At 45.3% G+C, this 20,168-nt stretch overlaps 1 protein-coding gene across 5 annotated transcripts in view; it reads right to left on the minus strand.

Annotated features, from left to right (window-relative positions):
- Positions 1-20,168, minus strand: part of TNIK (TRAF2 and NCK interacting kinase) — a 328,431-nt gene that overhangs the window by 86,161 nt on the left and 222,102 nt on the right. For all 5 annotated transcript variants that reach the window (XM_060171963.1, XM_060171962.1, XM_060171961.1 and 2 more), the window contains exons 5-9: positions 13,022-13,132; positions 9,017-9,107; positions 8,005-8,135; positions 3,862-3,916; positions 2,344-2,422 (exon numbers count right to left, since the gene is read on the minus strand). In XM_060171963.1, the coding sequence (XP_060027946.1) occupies positions 2,344-2,422; positions 3,862-3,916; positions 8,005-8,135; positions 9,017-9,107; positions 13,022-13,132 (467 nt within the window). The remainder of the gene's footprint in view (positions 1-2,343; positions 2,423-3,861; positions 3,917-8,004; positions 8,136-9,016; positions 9,108-13,021; positions 13,133-20,168) is intronic.

Genomic DNA, 20,168 nt, shown 5'->3' on the forward strand with positions numbered 1-20,168 from the left:
CAGTCAAGCTCAAATTCCTGGGTGCCTGGGTGATCACCAGGCTCCTTAATTGTAACTTGACTTGGAAGATGTGTCTTTGTCCTCCTCTGCTATTTCCCACAATTACATGTTCTCTTATTTTTTTGGAAGTGGGGTGTAGGGGAGTTCCATCCCATATGTACTGTATGACTTTGGGTAAATAGCTTAACTTCTCTGGGTCCTAGCCCCTTCTCCCCCACTGCATCTAAGGATATAATTAATGCCTATTTCAGAATGCTGTTGTGGTGATGAAATGAGTTAATTCATACAAAATTCTCAGCAGGATGTCTGTTACATCACACATGCCATATGTCACACCTGTTTGCTATCACTACCACCATCATGAGGACCCAGTGTCCCAGCTACTTGTGACCATCACCAGGCTTACAGAACAGGGTCACCAGCCTTAAGGACTGGAGACAGAATGTGGAAGAGACTTCTCATCACTTCTGTTACATGGAAGAGTAGAGTAGATTTTCAGAAAGTCATTTTACCCTATGCCATTTTTTAAAAAAATATTTATAAAATGGAAATACTGACAAGACCATAGGATAAGAGGGCACAACTCCACACAATTCCTATCCCCCAGAACTCTGTACCCCATCCCCTCCCTTGATAGCTTTTCCATTCTTTATCCCTCTGGGAGTGTGGACCCAGGATCATTATAGGGTGCAGAAGGTGGGAGGTCTGACTTCTATAATTGCTTCCCCGCTGAACATGGACATTGAAAGGTCGATCCATACTCCCAGATCCCTACCCCACACGGGAAAGAGAGAGACAGGCTGGGAGTATGGATTGATGTGTCAATGCCTTTTTTTTTTTTCTAACGAAAGCAATCCCAACAGAGGCAGACCACAGCAACCTGATGCCTTGTTCCCAAGATACGCCATCTCCTGAAGCAGCCTGGATGTTAATTAACATTTACTCACGGGGTTAAGTGGGGACTCAGTACACAGTTCTTCAAATTATTAGACATGTATTCAGCTTAGAAATGTCAGAAACAGCTTTGATAACATTTATCTTGAAGGAGATGGTGCAAAAATAAGAAGGTTTGTTTAAAAAGTTTTGTAAGCCTGTGAAATAGTTCACTTGGTGAATGCTCTGCTTTGTCTTGTGCATAACCTGGGTTCGAGCCCTGCCACCACTGCACTGAAGGAAGTTTCGGTGCCGTGGCCATTCTCTCTGTCTCTACCGAAAGAAATAAAAACATATAAATAAAAAGATAACACAGCAGGAATCAGGTGGTGGCTCCCCCTGCTGAATGCACACATCACAGTGCACAAGGACCCGGGTTCAAGCCCCCTGTCTTAGGTGCTGCAATAATCTATGGAAACTGGGGTCCCACTGCAGGGGAGCAGGACTCACAGCAACTGTTGTGTGGGCTTAGCTGCATCAGCAGCTGTAGGTATAAAGTCCAGGCATGAATGAGATGGCTGAGGAGCCTCCCGGCCCTGGTCCCTTACAGACTTTCACCAGCGTCTCCCCTACTCCTTCCCCATGGCAGCACAGAGCCTATAGCCATAGGACTCTCACTCCAGCCAGGCCAGGAGGTCATCATTATTGTTCTGATGCTGCCAGCAAGGCCTGAGGATCTGAGGGCATCTGCAGAGAATCCCAACTTGGCTGGAGGATGATGCAAGTATTTCCAGCCAAGTATAACCAGGCATTTGCAAGTGAGAATACCAGTTACAGGGCCACCAGTTCCCTCCTCCCACCAGGACAGCGAATATAAGTTTAGAATCCTGGTTGGGACCCATCTTGATGAAGAAAACTCCAGTCTCCAAACCAGCCCAGCCAATAAAGAGCCCTGACACAGAAGCCCCTGACTCTACACGGAGCAGACCACTGGAGACAAAGCAGGAAGAAATGGGCTTTTCAGAAATCTTCCAGAATGTGGCTCCCCAGCCAGGTGGTGGTGCACCTGGCTGAGCGCACATTACCATGCACAAGGAGCCAGGTTCAAGTCCCCAGCCCCAATATGCAGGGGAAAAGCTTTGTAAGTAGTGAAGCAGTGCTGTAGGCGTCTGTCTTTCTCCTCACATTCACCTCTTTCCCTTTTGATTTCTGTCTCTATCAAAAAACAATAAAAAAGAATGTGACCCTCCCCCAAATAAGTGGGATCTCTGCTTATTCAAGAGCCCCCATGAGAGGTCTGCAAGTTTCAAGCTTCTGCCTAAGCTTGGGCAGCCAGTCCTTCCCCCTTGGTGACTGTCCACTCTGACACTGACTCCTCCCCCATCACTTTGTTGGCTGACATACTCTCCTGGAGGTACTCACCCACCAGCACCTGCCCACCAGCCCACCTGCCATAAGGGCCTGACTCACCACTTCTTGGATTTGAGTCGGGGCGCCGGGTTCCGGGGGATGAGGAAGAGAGCTCGCATGGGGTGCATGTCACAGAGAGCTGAAAAGAGCAGAGTAAACAGCTGTAGGGAGGATGCCAGATATAGTTGTGCACCCCCCCTCCATCGCCAGCTGTGAGGGACATGTTGACAGAGGCTTCCGTAGGGGGCTGCATCCCAGCCACAACTTCATGGGAGAAGAAGAGCTGTTTACAAAGAGGAAACAAATCCAGAGCTGGGAATAAAATGGGCTAATCCCGGTCTACTCTTTATACAGTGAAGGCTGGTGTGAAGACAACACGGCCTATGGCAGCAGCAGCTCCAAGCCAGAAAGCTGTCCTCTCGCATTTCTGGCATCTTCAGAGTGGCTTTTCAGCGTTTACAATGGATTCCTTGCTTTACTTTGTTTTGTTTGTTTAGTTTTGTTCATTGGTCCCGAGGAGACCAGAAAGGTAAGGCAAAGTGAGTCCAGTAGGAAATGCTGTAAAAATATCTCAACTTATAAACATGGCATCATCATTTATAGTGAAAGCACTTGTGTGTTCTTATATTCATCCAAATAGCTCACAAGGTTACTTATTTAAACATCCCAGACAGTCTTCCTCTTTGTGACTAGGGCAAGGGATATATTATTCCTAAAAGCTAGAGGTCTCAGTGGGTAGACTTTATTTTTCAGCCACATCTACCATCCACCCAGAATGGTCATCTAGTTATCTGCTTGAAGACAGCAATCGTATATTTTCTGATTCTTAAATTACTGCTAGCACATAGGGGAGGGGAATTTTGCCTGCAAACACTCAAGTGAATCTACAGATGAATTCTGCAGAATCTAATCAATGTTATAGATGAGCTTTATCGATGACCAAAGCGAGACACATTAGAAAGTCATATGACTGTAAGTCATATGCATGTAGACAGCTGCTCTGTTTTGGCCTGGGTACTCTGAGAAGCAGAGGTCAGGGTGATATTAAGCAAGAGAAACTACCAGTGGAATGTGGGGACTGTTTGGTGCTTCATGAAGAGTGCATGGATCTGGAAGAAACTGCAGACTTGTGTTTCTCTTATCGCCCTGCATGGGTAAAAATACATGGATTCCTGGCTGATTTAGGAGAACTCAGCTTTCTTTCCTCTTTTATGTTTTTTAATGCCTTGTTTATACATTTACTGGACAGAGACAGAGAGAAATGGGGAGATAGAGGAGAGAGAAAGAGATAACTGTAGCCCTACTCATGAGTCCTGAGGATTCCCCCTCCAGGTGGGGTTTGGGGGCTTGAACCCAAAGCCTTGCACATAGTAATGTGTGCTTAACCGCACACACCACCACCTGGCCCTAGTCTCGACTTTCTGAGCATGTCAGCCTGGTGCCATACTGGGTTCTGTGTAGTGGAATTGGGTTGACGCAGTCCCTGCCAAGGCCCCATGAGAGCACCCCTCATGACAAAGCACCCCTCAGGGCAGAGCTCCCTACCTCCGCCCCCACCCCCAATCCCCAGGTACTTACGGGGAGCACCTTCTGCCATCTCAATGGCGGTGATTCCTAGAGACCACAAGTCACTCTGCAAAAGAGGAAGCACAGACACATGCTAGGACTCAACCAGTGATAAGGGGAAGTGGGTCAGCTCTGGGTTGCTTGAAGCTCCATGGGAAAGTGGCTAGCTCATCTCCCTAACGCAGGCCCATCCACTGGGCTTCATCTGAGGCAGGATGAACCTCCTTTACCTGTTGCTGGTGATACCTTTCCTGGAGCCTGAACCTAGCACGGAACCTAGTTTCCGTGGAACTGCAGACCAAGAATGTAAGAGATAGAAATGGCTTCTTGGCTGACATTTATCTATGGACTGAGCTGTGAACATTGCTGTGTTCATTTATGTTAATGGCTTTGTTGAGATGTGCTTGTCCTAGAAGAAACTGTCCACTTTTGAATCTGCCCTTTTGAAAGATTTGACAGCTATTTATACCTAGAAAACCATCACAATGCCAGTGAAGACAGTACACACAGCCATCACCCCTGAGAACAACTCACCTACTCCTCTATAGTCCCTCCCTCCTGCCTCACTGACCCTAAATCCTGTGACATTTTAACAGTAACTGCTGATCTGTTTTCTGTCACTACCATTGTGTCATTCTTATCTATCATCATCATCATCATCATCATCACCAACATCATCATTTGACCAGAGTGCTGCTCAACTCTGGTGGTGCTGAGAAATGAACCTAAGAACTCAGAGCCTCAGGCATGGAAATTTGTTTACATTATGTTGTCTCTCCATCCCTGTGTCATGCTGTATATGGATGAAGCAACTGGGTTCTCTCACTTATGGTGAGATTTAAGGTCCATCTATGTGGTGGTGTTCCTTCCCTTCTAGTGTTGAGGAAGGGTCACTTGTATGGAGAGACACAGTTTATGGATCCCGCCACTTGCTGAGGACATCTGGATGGTTTCTAGCTTGGGCTATTGCAGAGAAAGAGGGGGCAGACACTCCCACATGAGTCTTCACAAGGGCTCATGATTTCCTTCTGGATCAGACAGTGATGTGCATTTTTTCGCAACAAGTAAAACTACGCTTTCTCATGGTTTATCTAAACCAGATAAGAACGGTGAAGATTTTCAGTGGTGGTGTTCACTGACCAATGTTCCGGGCTGCCTCCCTGTGGGGGCCCTGATTTCTGTCCAAGTACAGTACTTTCTAGATGCACTTACAGCACTCTTAGACACATCAGAAACAGAACAATCAAACATCAGAAACTAAAACAACACTGAAATCTTTTCCTCTCACCCCCCTCATTTTTTTTCTTTTGTCTTTAATTTTTTAAATATTTTGTTTATTAATTAATGAGAAACACAGGAGGAGAGAGAAAGAGCCAGACATCACTCTGGTACATGTGCTGCCGGGGATTGAACTCAGGACCTTGTGCTTGAGACTCGATGCTTTATCCACTGCGCCACCTCCCAGACCACATTTGTCTTTACTTTTGTGAACCTCAAAAATAATGACTCTCACAGTTTTCTGCATCTTTCTTGGTACCAAGTCACATCTTTGATTCTGTTTACTAGTCTTAGTCATGTTGCCTGCCTGGCTGGTGGAAAAGAAAGAGCTTTTATTTATTCATTTTTTATAATCTCATTAGTGATTTACAAGGTTATAAGATAATAGCCATATAATCCACACCAGTCTCAACACCAGGTTTCTGTGGCCCGGGTCTCCTCCATCAGTAACTGCTATAGTTCTCCCAAGGTCAAAGATAAGTCTCCACCCCCCCCCCCCATTTTTATTCACTTCTAAGGCCCTGCTTCCACTTCCTTTCTAAGCCACACCCACATCAATTACAATTTCCGGGTGTCCTTCTTTTTCCCTCTTAAATAAGAGAAACTGTACCTGACTTCCTCAGGGAACACAAGCTTTTACTATGGCAGGAAATCTAAGTCCAGTGTCCTCCAAGTCTTCCTTGAACGTGCTCATAACTTCTTGGATAAAAATACCCTCAGCCCCTGAGAACCCAAAGGACTGCTCTAAGTCTCTGAGACTGGGATCCACTGCTGGCCACCAAGCCTCCAAGCACCAGCCTTCAGCCTTTACGGGAGTCACTAGACAAAGGGGTGTGTTGGGAATTACACACACACAGATCAGCTGGGCCAACTCCTTCCACACAGCAAGGGTTTAAGAGATACATGCCAAGCAGATGAATAAATAGCTTTGAGAGTCCAAGAGTCTCCTGGTGACAGCACACAGTTAAGAATAGTGAACAGGACAAGGATGTGATTTGCTTCTGAGAAAGAAGCAGAAAACTGGGATCATGTTTTCTTTGGAGGTTCACAGTAGAAATGTGAGATAGTTGAGATGGATCTTCAAAGCCCATCCTCTCAAACAAAAAACTACTTTAAAAAAATTATATTTATTTTCCTTTTTGTTGCCCTTATTTTTATTGTTGTTTTAGTTATTATTGTTGTTGTTATTGATGTTGTCGTTGTTAGATAGGACAGAGAGAAATGAAGAGAGGAGGGGAAGACAGAGAGGGGGAGAGAAAGAGAGACACCTGCAAACCTGCTTCACTGCTTGTGAAGAGACTCCTCTGCAGGTGGGGAGCCAGGGGCTCGAACTGGGATCCTTAAGCCGGTCTTTGTGCTTCACACCACGTGCGCTTAACCCGCTGCACTACTGCCTGACTCCCACAAAAAACTACTTTTATGCCCAGTTTTCCTCATTTAACTTTTCCTTTCCTGGTGACAAGTGACTAGTACAGATCCTATTCTTTTTTATTTTTATTTTTATTTTTTTTCCTCCAGGGTTATTGCTGAGCTCGGTGCCTGCACCATGAATCCACCGCTCCTGGAGGCCATTTTTTCCCCCTTTTGTTGCCCTTGTTGTAGCCTCGTTGTGATTATTATTATTGCCATTGTTGATGTTGTTCGTTGTTGTTGGATAGGACAGAGAGAAATGGAGGGAGGAGGGGAAGACAGAGGGGGAGAGAAAGACAGACACCTGCAGACCTGCTTCACCGCCTGTGAAGTGACTCCCCTGCAGGTGGGGAGCTGGGGGCTCGAACCGGGATCCTTACGCCTGTCCTTGCGCTTTGCGCCACATGCGCTTAACCCACTGCGCCACCGCCCGACCCCCCAGTACAGATCCTATTCTTATCGTGAGTTTTCCCTCTTCCTGTAAGTTACACTCCTGAGACTTAGGGTTAAATGAAGATGTTGTTGAATCTCTTCTTTTGTAGGGATTCTTTAGTGTTTTGTTGTTGTTGTTGTTGTTTTGTTTTGTTTTGCCTCCAGGGTTATCGCTGAAGCTCAGTGCCTGTACTACAAATCCACTGCTCCTGGGGGCTATTGTTCCTATTTTGTTACCCTTGTTATTGTTGTTACTGTTAGATAGGACAGAAAGAAATTGAGAGAGGAGGGGAAGAGAAAGATAAGACACCTGCAGACCTGCTTTACAGTTTGGGAAGCAGCTGCTCTGCAGGTGGGGAGCTGGGGGCTAGACCTGGAATCCTTATGATCCAAAGAGATGGGACACAAACCACATTACCACTGTCATGGAAGCCTACAGGTTGCTACCAAATGTTCCTTTAGTTCCCTCTCATTGAAAAGAAACTCAAAACATTAAACTTTGAGAAGTGCAGAAATGAGGAAGGTCCAAGCTAACAAGTTAGTATCTTTAACAAAAAAGTTCTCAGAATCTATATACATATTTGTAAACTTTGCCAAAAGTCTAAACTATAATCATGACAGAGATCTATTTCCTAATATGATGCAAAATTAAATTCAAATAGGGCTATAAAATTGTTTAGATAATTGTTTTTTACAATAATAATGGATGATTTCATATAAACAAATTTCACCTGAAGGGCTGGGCAATGGCATACCTGGCTGAGCGCACACATTATCATGTGCAAGGATCCAGGTTCAAGCCCCTGCTTTCTACTTGTAGGAAAGGAAGTGGTGGCGCAGGGCTGCCAGTGTCCCTCTTTCTCTCTCTCTATCTCCCCCTTTCCTATTAATTTCTCTTTACCTGCCTCTATCCAATAAGTAAATAAAATATTTTTAAAACATTCTCAATCAATGTTTTAATATTTAAATCAAGTTACTGTGTTTCATTTCTGTGTCTGGGCTACATCAGTCACAAGGCAATTGAAAAGGTACTACCTTGAAGTCATAGGTGGCATCTGGATTCTCGTCACAGGCAATCACTTCCGGTGCCATCCAATAAGGTGTCCCGATGAAAGTGTTCCTCCTGCCCACTGTCCGGTCCAGCTGGGCACTGACCCCAAAGTCCACTGTTGGAGACAACACATTCGTTGAATATGGTGAGAAAGCAAAGTTGGAGCGTTCCAATGGCACCTATACATCCCATGTCAAAGGGCTGTTCTGAGCTGCAGCCAAGAGCAAACACACCCAGCAGCTTGGCTCTTGGGGCCACAGCCCACACAGCAACGGGGTTTGTGCTACTGGTTTCTGGTGTTGGAGAGAGAAATTGAGACAGGAGAGGGAGATAGAGAAAGAAAAGACTCCTGCATACCTGCTTCACTGTTTGCGATGCTTTCTCCCCTGCAGGTGGGGAGCCAGAGGCTTCAACCCAGATCCTTGTGCTTTGTACTTTGTGCACTTAACTGGGTGCACCACCGCCTGACCTCAATGTTTGTTTTTCTATTGTGGTGAAATGCATAAAGCATAAAATATGGTATTTTAAACACATTTAAGTGTCCAGTCTGTGGACATTAAGTCTGTTTGCATGGTTATATAATCCCGGCCACCATTCATTGCCAGAGCCTTTGCATTTTCCTAAGCAGAAATCCTGTAACGTTCAAAAGGATCGGCTTCCAGGCTCCCATCTCCAGCAACCATTATCAAACCTTTTCTCTAACTTCACCTACAGTTTCATCAAAGTTATATTTTTTTAATTGTCACCAAGGTTAGCTGGGGCTCGGTGCCAGCACGATAAATCCACTGCTCCCAGCAGCCACTTTTTCCTTTTATTTTTCCTTCTTTCTATTTTATTTGATAGAACAGAACAAATTGAGAAGGGAGAAGGAAGATTAAGAGGGAAAGAAAGATAGATACCTGCAGACCTGCTCCACTGTTTGTGAAGCTTCCCCCCAGTAGGTGGGGAGTAGAGGATCAAACCTGGGTCCTTGCGCATGACAATGTGTGCCCTTACCCAACTTCACCTCTGCGTTTTCAGTCAGCAAGACGTTCTGCCCTTTGATATCTCGATGGATCACTTTGTGCTGATGCAGGTGACTTAGCCCCTGGATGACAAGAGCAGAGAGGGGTCAGCAGGGACAGAAGCCAGGATGGAAAGAAGTCGTTGGGTATAAACGATGCCGGGAAAACCATTTCCCACCCAGCAGGGGAGCGTTCCAATGGCACCTATACATCCCATGTCAAAGGGCTGTTCTGAGCTGCAGCCAAGAGCAAACACACCCAGCAGCTTGGCTCTTGGGGCCACAGCCCACACAGCAACGGGGTTTGTGCTACTGGCTTCTGGTGTTGGAGCAGCCTCTGGAGACAAGAGGACCTCTGCTTGCCAGCTGGTGAGGAAGCTATCCACAGATAATTAACTGAATGTCAAACTTTCAAGCTGGGAGTCCAAATCCGAATTTAATAGGCTGACAGTCTCCTTCATCTATCATATATCATTATATGTCATACATTTCCAGAGCCCTACTCAGCTCTGGCTAATGGTGGTGCTGGGGATTGAACCTGGGGCTTTGCAATCTCAAGCAAGAAAGTCATCTGCATAACTATTTTTGTTGTTTCCCTAGCCCCTATTATATAATTTTCATTATGTATATATGTGTGTGTGTATGTATATGTATATGTATGTATTTATCTATGTATTTATGTCTTTGTTTTTGTACCAGAGCCCTGCTCAGCCCTGGCTTATGTTGGTGCCGGGGATTGAACCTGGGACCTCTGAACCTTAAGCATGAAAGTCTTTTGCAGAAGCATAATGCTATCCCCTATCTCCTATTATATCATTTTTATTATTTATTTATTTATTTATTTAGGCCAGAATCCTTCTCAGCTCAGCTCTGGCTGGCAGTGGTGCTGGGGATTGAACCTGGGACCTCAGAGCTTCAAACAGTAGAGTCTTCTGCAGAACCACTATGCTGTCTCTTTTGCAATTTTTAGAACATTTTTGGCCACCAAAGGCCCTGTGCTTGCATGATTCCTCCACTCCCAGGGAACATTCATTTTGGACAGAGAGGGAGAGAGAGAAAGAGATGAGAGGAGACACACTCAGGAAGCTTCCCTGCAGGCCTTCCCCTGTGAACCGAGGCTGGAATCCAGTAAAGCATGTACTTTGCCAGGTGTGCCACCACCGGGCCCCAAGGCTTCACAACTTCATCCTGCTCTTGTCAGCCAAGCCCTCAGTTCTGAGGAGACATCCTGGCCTCCCTGCACCAGGGAGCATTTCGTTTGTCATAAATCAGAGGTCCTCATGGAGTGAGCCTATTCCTAGACCTTCGATTGGCCATTATTCCTGTGACACTGCTACTTTGTCTTAATTACTTAGTGGTGATTTTATAGGAAGGCCTGGGCACTAGCAGCATAAATCCTCCAAGTTTGTGCTCCTTCAAGGGTGTCTTAGTTGTTCATGGCCTTTTGCCAAGAATGGTCACTATGTAATATCTTAAAAATTAACTCATCAATATCCACAAACATACTAGGAGGATTTCGACAGTGTGTTCAATAGAGCCACAGGAAAAAGGGGTAAGAAATAGTATGTGTAAGTCCTCCAGGAAATGATTTCCAAGCATTTTATTTTATTACTGTCATTTTTATGTGAAGCTAGAGAATAAATTCAGGGCCTCATGGATGTGATTTAGCACTGAGAAGCCCTTCAGGTTAACCTTTTCATTTCTTTTAGAAAGAAAGAAGGGAGGGAGGGATGGAGGGAGGGAGGAACAAATGGATACACACACACACACACACACACACACACACACACACACACACACACACATTCGATAGCATGGCTCCACCATCCTCAGAGCTCCTGTGCCATCCATGCTGTCTCCATGTTTCAGAGGACTTGAATTTAAAGGCCAAGGGCTTGGCACTGCATATATTTTATAAGGTGAGCTCTCTCCCAGTCCACCCACCCCAGATTTGATTTATTTACAATTATAAACATTATCATTTTAAAATTTCAGTTTTTACTGCTTTGCTTAGTGTTACTTGAATTAAATAAATGAATATATGTTAGTGCCTTCATGCTGTTTATTCACACACATACATTTTTTAAAATCTTTTACTTATTTATTTATTTATTTATTTATTTAATTACCCTTTTGTTGCCCTTGCTGCTTTTTTATTGTTGTTGTAGTTATTATTGTTGTTGTCGTTGTTAGACAGGACAGAGAGAAATGGAGAGAGGAGAGGAAGACAGAGAGGGAGAGAGAAAGAGAGACACCTGCAGACCTGCTTCATTGCCTGTGAAGTGACTCCCCTGCAGGTGGAGAGCCGGGGGCTTGAACTGGCAACCTTATGCCGGTCCTTGCGCTTCACACCAGGTGCGCTTAACCCTCTGCACTACCGCCCGACTCCCTACAGATACTTTTTTTTTAAGTCATTTGTTGGACACATCATGAAAATAGTTCTAACTTCTGTTCCGTTATGTTAAGGAGGAAGAGCTTAAACACCAACAGTGGTGGCTAAGTAGACCTAGAGAAACACACTCAAAGGACACACACTGGTCACTAGACTCCTTAGTCTCCATTTAACCTCATTTGAATGAACTAAAATATGATTAATTATTCTCTGAACTGAGTTCAGAAAGCATGACACTATGGTCCATGACTCATACTATAGGATGTATGGGCAAACAGATACAGTCTTGCCCAGTTATTTTGACTGGATCAAGAAATTTAAGATTCAGAAAAATAGCTTTTTAAAATGTGAAATGTGTTTATCTTGGTTGTACGTTCTGAAATGGTTAAGTTTTTGCAACCTTCAACACCAACAACAAAGGCCTGATCAAATATTGCTCAAACCACTTGCTTCCTAAGTGGGTCACTATTTCAATCATCCCAGATCAGTTTTCTGATTGGAAATGCACTTGAAATAAATCCCTTGTTAAGATCAGTCACCCACTGTTAACTTCCCCAGTGGATACACACACAGCCTGTTCAGAAAGACTCTCATTCTCCTGATAGCAAAGCACAGAAAACTACCACCATCACCACCTTGTGAGAGAAGTCTTACCTGTTTATTATTTCTTTTTTTCTGTGGTGAAAGGTAAGAGACAGAAGGAGATAGAGAGGGAGAGAGATTTAGAGAAGGAGAGATACCTGCAGCACTGTCCTTCTGCTTACAAAGCACCTTTCCCACCGATGGGGAACAGGGACTTGAATCTGAGTTCTTAAATATCCTAACATGTCCTCTTCCAGGTGAGCTACCACCAGGCCTCAAAGCTTTATTTCTTTTTTTTTTAATATTTATTTTATTTATTTATTCCCTTTTGTTGTCCTTGTTGTTGTAGCCTTGCTGTGATTATTACTGTTGTCATTAATGTCGTTCGTTGTTAGATAGGACAGAGAGAAATGGAGAGAGGAGGAGAGAAAGATAGACACCTGCAGACCGCTACACTGCCTGTGAAGTGACTCCCCTGCAGGTGGGGAACCGGGGTTCGAACCGGGATCCTTATGCCAGTCCTTGTGCTTTGCGTCACCTGCGTTTAACCCGCTGCGCTACAGCCCGACTCCCCAAAGCTTTATTTCTTAAAAAGATATATTTTAAGGGCCAGGCAGTGATGTGCCTGGGTAAGTACACCTGTTATCATGCAACAGGACCCAGGTTCGAGCCCTTACTCCCCACCTGCAGGGGGAAAGCTTCATGAGCAGTGAAACAGGGTTGCAGGTGTGTCTCTCTGTCTTTGCCCCTCTCTATCTCTCCTTCCCTCTCAATTTCTCTCTGTCCTGTCAAATAATAAATTAAATTAAAATTAAAAATGTACTTTATTTTTATGAGAGATAGAGGAGAGAGAGGAGCAGCAGTGCTAGGGATCCGACCCGGGGCCAGATGCACACAGCTCTTACGCTCTAACATGCTCTAACATGCTGAGCTAGCTCCCCAGCCCAGAAAAAAAAAAAGACTGTGGGGATTTTGAACATTTCTGTGAATGACAGTGGAAAGCTGGTGCAAAGTCATTCCTTACCCTCAAGATCTCCCTGCAGATGTATGCAATCCACTCCTCCTTCAGCGTGTTGCCTTTTGTGTTCTTGATCAGGTCAGTGACAGAACCAGCTCCGCAGAACTCCATCACCAACTGGCAAAGGAAGCAAACAGGCCGCCATTACTCCAGCACCACCTCACACCCTCCACTGGGCTGGGATCCCAGATGGAGCTTTGGAATGCCACTTCAACAGCAACCAAGGGCCAGGAAACAATTATAAAACAAACTTGGATTTTTTTTTTTTCCTAAAGAAGAAGAGGAAGAAGGAGGAGGAGGAGGAGGAGGAGGAGGAAGGTTATTTTAACATTCCAATCTAGCTATCACCGTTGGGAAGTCTCTAAGCGCTTTGAGGGGAGCTTGGTGGTTCAGATACAGATGAGTGTTATCTTGAGTTCATGCCCAGCAGTTGAAGGTTAACTTTCCTCTGGGTGCAGCCCCTCCCCTGCTGCTCTATGGTGTCCCAGATTAGGAAAGTGAATGTACACGGTTGTCACCGTTCTAAGTGACACAGTAAACTGTCAGAGAAGGGACTATCTATTTTTAATTAACTTCAGCAAATGTTCCCAGGAGCTTGGACACATCAAATAAACTCAGTAAACAATAAGCACTAATCTAGCACCATTCATCCAACAACATCCAAGTTCTCTCTGATAAACTCATTACAGTCCTCAGCAACTTTACAATAAGCAGAAAATGGACAGTCCACTTACTCACCTAGTAAGAACAAACTACAAGAGGGAGAGCAGTCTCTCTGATTTTACATTCATTCATTCATTCTTTCTTTCTTTCTTTCTTTCTTTCTTTCTTTCGTCTATTTTATGACTGAACAAAGAGAAACTGAGAGGGGGAGAAGAGAGACACCTGCTTCACCACTTGGGAAGCTTCCTTCCTGCAGGTGGGGGGTAGTCAGAGGCTTGAACTCAGGTCCTTGCACATGGTAATGTGTGTGCTCAGCTGGGCGCACCATTACTCAGCCCCCCTTACACTCATTCCTTGGGTTCAAAGTTCCCCCTTTCCTTAAAACTGTTCCCATCTAAAGTCAATTAGAACTTCTTTTTTCTTTCCCTCCCCCCCTTCTTTCTCTCTCCCTTCTTTCCTTCTCTTTCTTGCTTCCTGTCTATTTTCCTCTCTTTGTCAAGTCTTTATTTATTGGATAGAGACAGCCAGAAACTGAAAGGGTAGAGGAGATAGAGGGAGAGAGCGAGACCCGCAGCACTGCTTCACCATTTGCAAAGCTTTCGCACTGCAGGTGTGGAGCGGGAGCTAGAACCCATCCTGGAGGGTCCTTGTGCATTGTAACATGTGTGCTCAACCAGGTGCACCACTACCCAGCCCCACCCCCTCTTTTTTAAACTTTTTTTTAACCAGAATACTCCTCAGTTCTGGCTTATGGTGGCATGGGGTATGGCACTTGGGAACCCAGTGGCTCAGGCATGAAAGTCTTTTTGCATAGCCATCATGCTACTTCCCCACCCAGTACTTTTATTTCTATGATCCTATGGAAAGAGTTCAGAACAACAGAAAGCAGTCTTAGGTGGCAGTAGAAACAATACTGAAACGGACCCCTCATGAAATCACCTGAATGAGGGGGGGGGTTGCCCACCTGTACTTTCCCAGCACCAAAGTCATGCCATCAAGCCCTGAAAGATGCCCCACACCAAGAGCTACAAGCAAAGATTTTTTTAACATTTATTTATTTCCTTTTGTTGCCCTTGTTTTATTATTGTAGTTATTATTGTTGTTGTTATCCATCATTATTGGAAAGGACAGAGAGAAATGGAGAGAGGAGGGGGAAGACAGAGAGAAAGACAGAAAGACAGACACCTGCAGATCTGTTTCACCGCTTGTGAAGCAACTCCCCTGCAGGAGGGGAGTCTGGGGCTCGAACCGGGATCCTTACGCCGGTCCTTGAGCTTTGTGCCACGTTTACTTAACCCACTGGGCTACCGCCCAACTCCCACAAAAATGTTTTCTTGTGGTGCAGGAGGTGGCACAATGGATAAATCACTGGGCCCTCAAGCAGGAGATCCCGAATTCAGTCTCCAGCATTGCACGCGCCAGAGTGATCCTGTGGTTTCTCTCTCTTCTCCTCCTCTCTCACAAATCTTTTAAGAAATGCTTTCTTTTCCCTCATGCTTAGTCAACACTCAATGCAAAACTTGTGAAATGGGTTTCACAAATGAATTTCCAATAAGGGTCAGTTGACTCCCACCTCCTGCATAATGCTGGTGTGAGTGATAAACTGATGAGGAGCTTTGGCCAGAAAAGCTGGGTGCCAAAATAAACCATATTTCCAGTCAACTGGAATTGTAAAAATCATCATTCTTTTTTATTTATTTATTTATTTTATTTATTTATTCCCTTTTTGTTGCCCTTGTTGTTTTATTGTTGTAGTCGTTGTTGGATATGGCAGAGAGAAATAGAGAGAGGAGGGGAAGACAGAGAGGAGGAGAGAAAGATAGACACCTGCAGACCTGCTTCACCGCCTGTGAAGCGACTCCCCTGCAGGTGGGGAGCCGGGGTTCGAACCGGGATCCTTATGCCGGTCCTTGTGCTTTGCGCCACCTGCGCTTAACCCGCTGCGCTACAGCCCGACTCCCAAAATCATCATTCTTGACAGAGAGCTATGAAAGAATATGTCAGAAAGGACACAGAGCCTAACTTGGCGCGGTTCTTACTGACCAAACCTTCAAGAATTACAAAGTCTTTAAACACATTAAACATGCCTAATTAGTTTCACAAATTAAAACAGCCTCAAAAGGAATATAGTGAACTGTAACTGGCACTGACTGAAGAAAATGAAGACGCAAACTTTCTGAGGAACTGGTAAATACAAAGAAAGAATGAAGCAGTTATACTGCCTTCCTTTCTCTCCTCCTTCCCTTCCTCCCTTTCTTCCCTCCAACCTCCCTCCCTCCCTTCCTTCCTTTCTCATCGCCACCAGGGATATTGCTGGGGCTCAGTACCAGCATAAAATGAATTCACCACTCCCAGTGACTTTGTCTTTCTTTCCTTGACTATGATGGAGAAGAACTCAGCTGGAGGTATGACTAATGGATGCTGGGGTCCTGCCCTGTTTGTGTGACAGCACCTAGGACAGGGGTCTTTCCTTAAGTGTGTATTCTGCGATGGGAAACAGATGAGCACAGAGTGCACTCTCTCCTGATTTACCCTATGTGGATATTTTCATCTATGTGCCTGGCGGAGAATTGTCTTTCCTCTGTGATATGGAGACATATAGCCTAAGACTGCATTTCCTTCGCTCTCCTGGCAATTAAAACAGTGGCTGTAGTTGCCATCCCTCCTCCCCTTCACATTCCTAAGCTAACAGGCCCAAGACAAAGGTACTTAAAGGTAAAGATGACTAGGGAGGAATCCAGCTGTCTTGGACCCATACATACCAGGCACTAGGCCTCCCCTTCTCTGTTCACACCAAGGCCACAGATAAGAAGCATGCATAGCAATTTTGTGAAAGATTGCCTTTGTCTGTTTCTGCCTACTTTGTAATCCTGAAATTAACCTGCTCCCTCTGCCCTTTTGGGGAAGGGGACTGCAATAAAACTGTGGGCTTTTTGTGCAGGGGGGTGGGATGGGGAGAACTTTCTAGAGTGATCAGGAGTCTGCTATACACCAGTGCAATAAAACGTCTCTCTTTCACCAAGAACCGACTCTAGTCTTGTGCTTTGGGGATCATTTTTGTAACAATTCAAGGTTGGATTCTATGGAAGGGAGACAAGTGAGGTTCATTTCAGGGCACAGAACTTCTTTTTTAATTTATATCTGCCACTAGGGTTAGTCAGAGAGCAGGGTGCTTTCTGACTCAGCAAGAGGCCTTCACAGGAGGGCTGAGACTTCAAAAGGTTTTTTAGATCATGAAGAGGCCACCTCTGTCCTCTGTGCCCAAGTGGCAGAGCCATGCAGACTACCTTGGTCAAGCTCATAAATCCCAGCTGTGGGCAGATGGGGGGAGTTCAGAGTAAACATCACCAAAACACTCTTACTGCTCCCAATATTAATTCTTTTTGGGGTGTGTGTGTGGGGGAGGGGGGGCTGCTAGTGGTATTGCTGGGGTCTGATGCCAGCATGATTTCATTGTACCCAGTACTCATTTTTTAAAACAGAAAGAGACAAGAGATACAAAAGAAGAGACAGAGAGATACTTGAAGCCCTGTTCCACAGCTCATGTTGGTGGGGACTGGGGGCTTAAACTCCGGTCCTTGTACATGGTAACAGGTGTGCTCAACCAGGTGTGCCACTACCTTGCATGACATTCACTGGATGTTTTTATCTGAAAGGGTGGAAGACGGTGGTGGTGGGAAAAGAATGAAGGGGATTTTCTGCCTGGAATTCTCACCCGGGTCAGACATAGATGGGTACGAGCCCATCACCAAGGTTCAGCTCACAGTGAGGACAGTCATGTACTCAAGGGCAGCTGGGCCTGGGCTGGGGATGTCCTCAAGCAGGTGTGGTTACAGTCTCAACGTGGGGTGGCCAGATAGCTCCCTTGGACAATGTGCTGGCTGTATCATGCTTGTGACCCAGGGGTGAGCCAGGCCCTCATTGTGCAGGAGGAGGCTCCAGTGCTGAGGCTGCTGTCTTTCTCTCTATCTCTGTAAAATTGGCCAGGAATAGTAAAACCCCAGGGATGGGGCAAAAATCCAGTCCAATTTCAGCATAGCACAGTGGAGCCCATTCTAACTGATGGGGGAGGAAAGCTCAGATTACCTGGCAAGGGACTAGTTGCTCCTGTCTACATTTTAAAAGTTAGTTTTTGATTAAAACAAGGCAGACACTTCACTACTTACATGGCTGCCACAGTTTCTGTCATGTAAGTGTGCATGTTTAAATAGTACTGTGTCTTCGCTTCGAGGCTGTGGGGCTCACTACACCCTCCTGTGCTTTTCCCCTCTTCCCCAATATTAAAGGACCAGGGTGTTGGCCTTAATTGATCTCAGGAAGAGTTCCCCAACCACTGTTTGAGTCAGCTGTGATCTCACCCTTTCTCAGGAGCAACCTGCAGGAGAACCACAGATCAGGCCACTTAAAAAAAAAAAAGGTTTATTTATATATTAATGAGAAAGAACAAGGGACAGGTAGAAAGAGAAATATCCCTTTGGCTCTGTGCTATGCCAGGGACTGAACTCAGGACTTCATGCTTCAGAGTCCAGTGCTTTATCCACTACACTACCTGCTAACTCAATCTTTCTCCAACTCCAATTCCTTCTGCAAGAATTCTAAAAGGTTTCTTCCCAAGCAGCCTTAGAAGCTTAGGACAATTCCCAAGGCCCCTAAGGCATTTTCATTCATTTGCTAGTTAATTGGTTTTAAGTTCTAGTAGCAAGGAACTGAGCTTGGTGATATTTTAAAACTGTAAGCACTTGCTCAAAATACTCGGACAGAAATTCCCTCCCCAATGTCATTAGATAGTCACCCAAGGATAAATGACTATTAACAGTTCCTTTCTCATTTACAGTGAAGGGAGGGGTGGAGGAGGGGGGGAGGGACTAGGTGCATGAAGTTCTGTCTAGAAGGAGAGCACTTTGCACCAGGCCACTGGAGAAAAAGGAGAAGGGAACCTTCCAAGAATTCACAGCTCTGCAAAGGACCAGCCTTCTGACCTTAAAGCCCCAGGGACACAAGCAAAGCCCTGGGTATTTTTGTCAGGTGTGACTGAGACAGCCTCGGCACTGTCTGCAGGATTTGTGAAGGTAGAAACAAAGCAGTGGCTCAGTCGCCTGTGAGACAGTGCTGCTTCATTTGCCAAAGTTCCTTTCAGCCTCCCAACATCAAATGAGTGTGTCCAGAATTCCAGAAATGGGTAGGTGTATATAGGGATACATTTCCAACCAACGGAAATGAAAGTCAAGTCAAACAGCCAGGAATTTCCAATGTGGGTAGGCAACCTAGATATCCCTTGTTGTGTTATTTTAAAACTAGCACATGTTAGGGGGAGAGCCCTCACTAGTTTCTGAATTATACTTTTAGACTTCAGAGAAGAGGGCTTGAAGGGCACATTCTGCATCTTCCAGAGATTAAAAAAACAAACAAACAAAAAAAAAGATGAGCCCCAAGAATAGCAAATGTCTTGAAATTTGACAAGAAGCAACTTTATACCTGGAGAATGACAATCCTTCTTTCCCTCTTTCCTTCCTGTCTGTCTGTCTGTCTGTCTGTCTATCTACCTATGTATATCTTCTTCTTTGGTCCGAGCTCTGCTCAGCTCTGGTTTATGGTGGTGCTGGGGAATTGAACATGTAGCCCCTGAGCTTCAGCCATGAAAGTCTGTTGTATAAACTACTGTGCCATCTCCCCATCTGCAACAAAGGTGATCTTTTTTTTTCCTCCAGGGTTATTGCTGGAGCTGGGTTCTGCACTATGAATCCACTGCTCCTGGAGTCCATTTTTTCCCATTTTGTTGCCCTTGTTGTTATTGTTATTGTTGGATAGGACAGAGAGAAACTGAGAGAGGAAGGGGAGACATAGAGAGGGAGAGAAAGGCAGACACATGAAGACCTGCTTTAGCGCTTGTGAAGCAACCCCTCTGCAAGGTGGGGAGCTGAGGGTTCAAACCTACATCCTTCTGCCAGTTCCTGTGCTTTGCACCATGTGTGCTTAACGTGCTGCGCTACTGTCTGCCCCCCCCCCACCAAAGGTGATTTTTAATATAGTGAGCAAACTAATATTTGGAGCGACAGGGAAAAACAGTCACAGGTGAGCCTCCCCCCATCCCCAGAAGCTCAGTGGTCCCCATGTCTGAGGATAGTGTCCCTTAACCTTAGCATGGCTACACCCCAGGAAGAGCTGTACCCTAGAAGCCGCATCTCCTCCAGGTATGTGGGGGTCTGATTCCACAGAAGGCATCAAGGCCTTCTGGCACATGTCTGTGTTGTTTTTGATAGGGCTTTGCTGCTCCTGGCTGACTTTTCCCAGATAGGTAGGTAGGTAGGTAGGTAGGTAGGTAGATAGATGATAGATAGATAGATAGATAGATAGATAGATAGATAGATAGATAGATAGATAGATAGATAGAGTTAGGGGAGATGCCATTAGCAAGGTTGTTCCCATAGTGCAGTGGGGCCTGGCTCACACCTGGGCCAGAAACAGGGCAAAGCAGATCTCCTCCATCCTC

Source organism: Erinaceus europaeus, chromosome 14 (assembly GCF_950295315.1).
Source record: "Erinaceus europaeus chromosome 14, mEriEur2.1, whole genome shotgun sequence".
Taxonomy (NCBI): Eukaryota; Metazoa; Chordata; class Mammalia; order Eulipotyphla; family Erinaceidae; genus Erinaceus; species Erinaceus europaeus.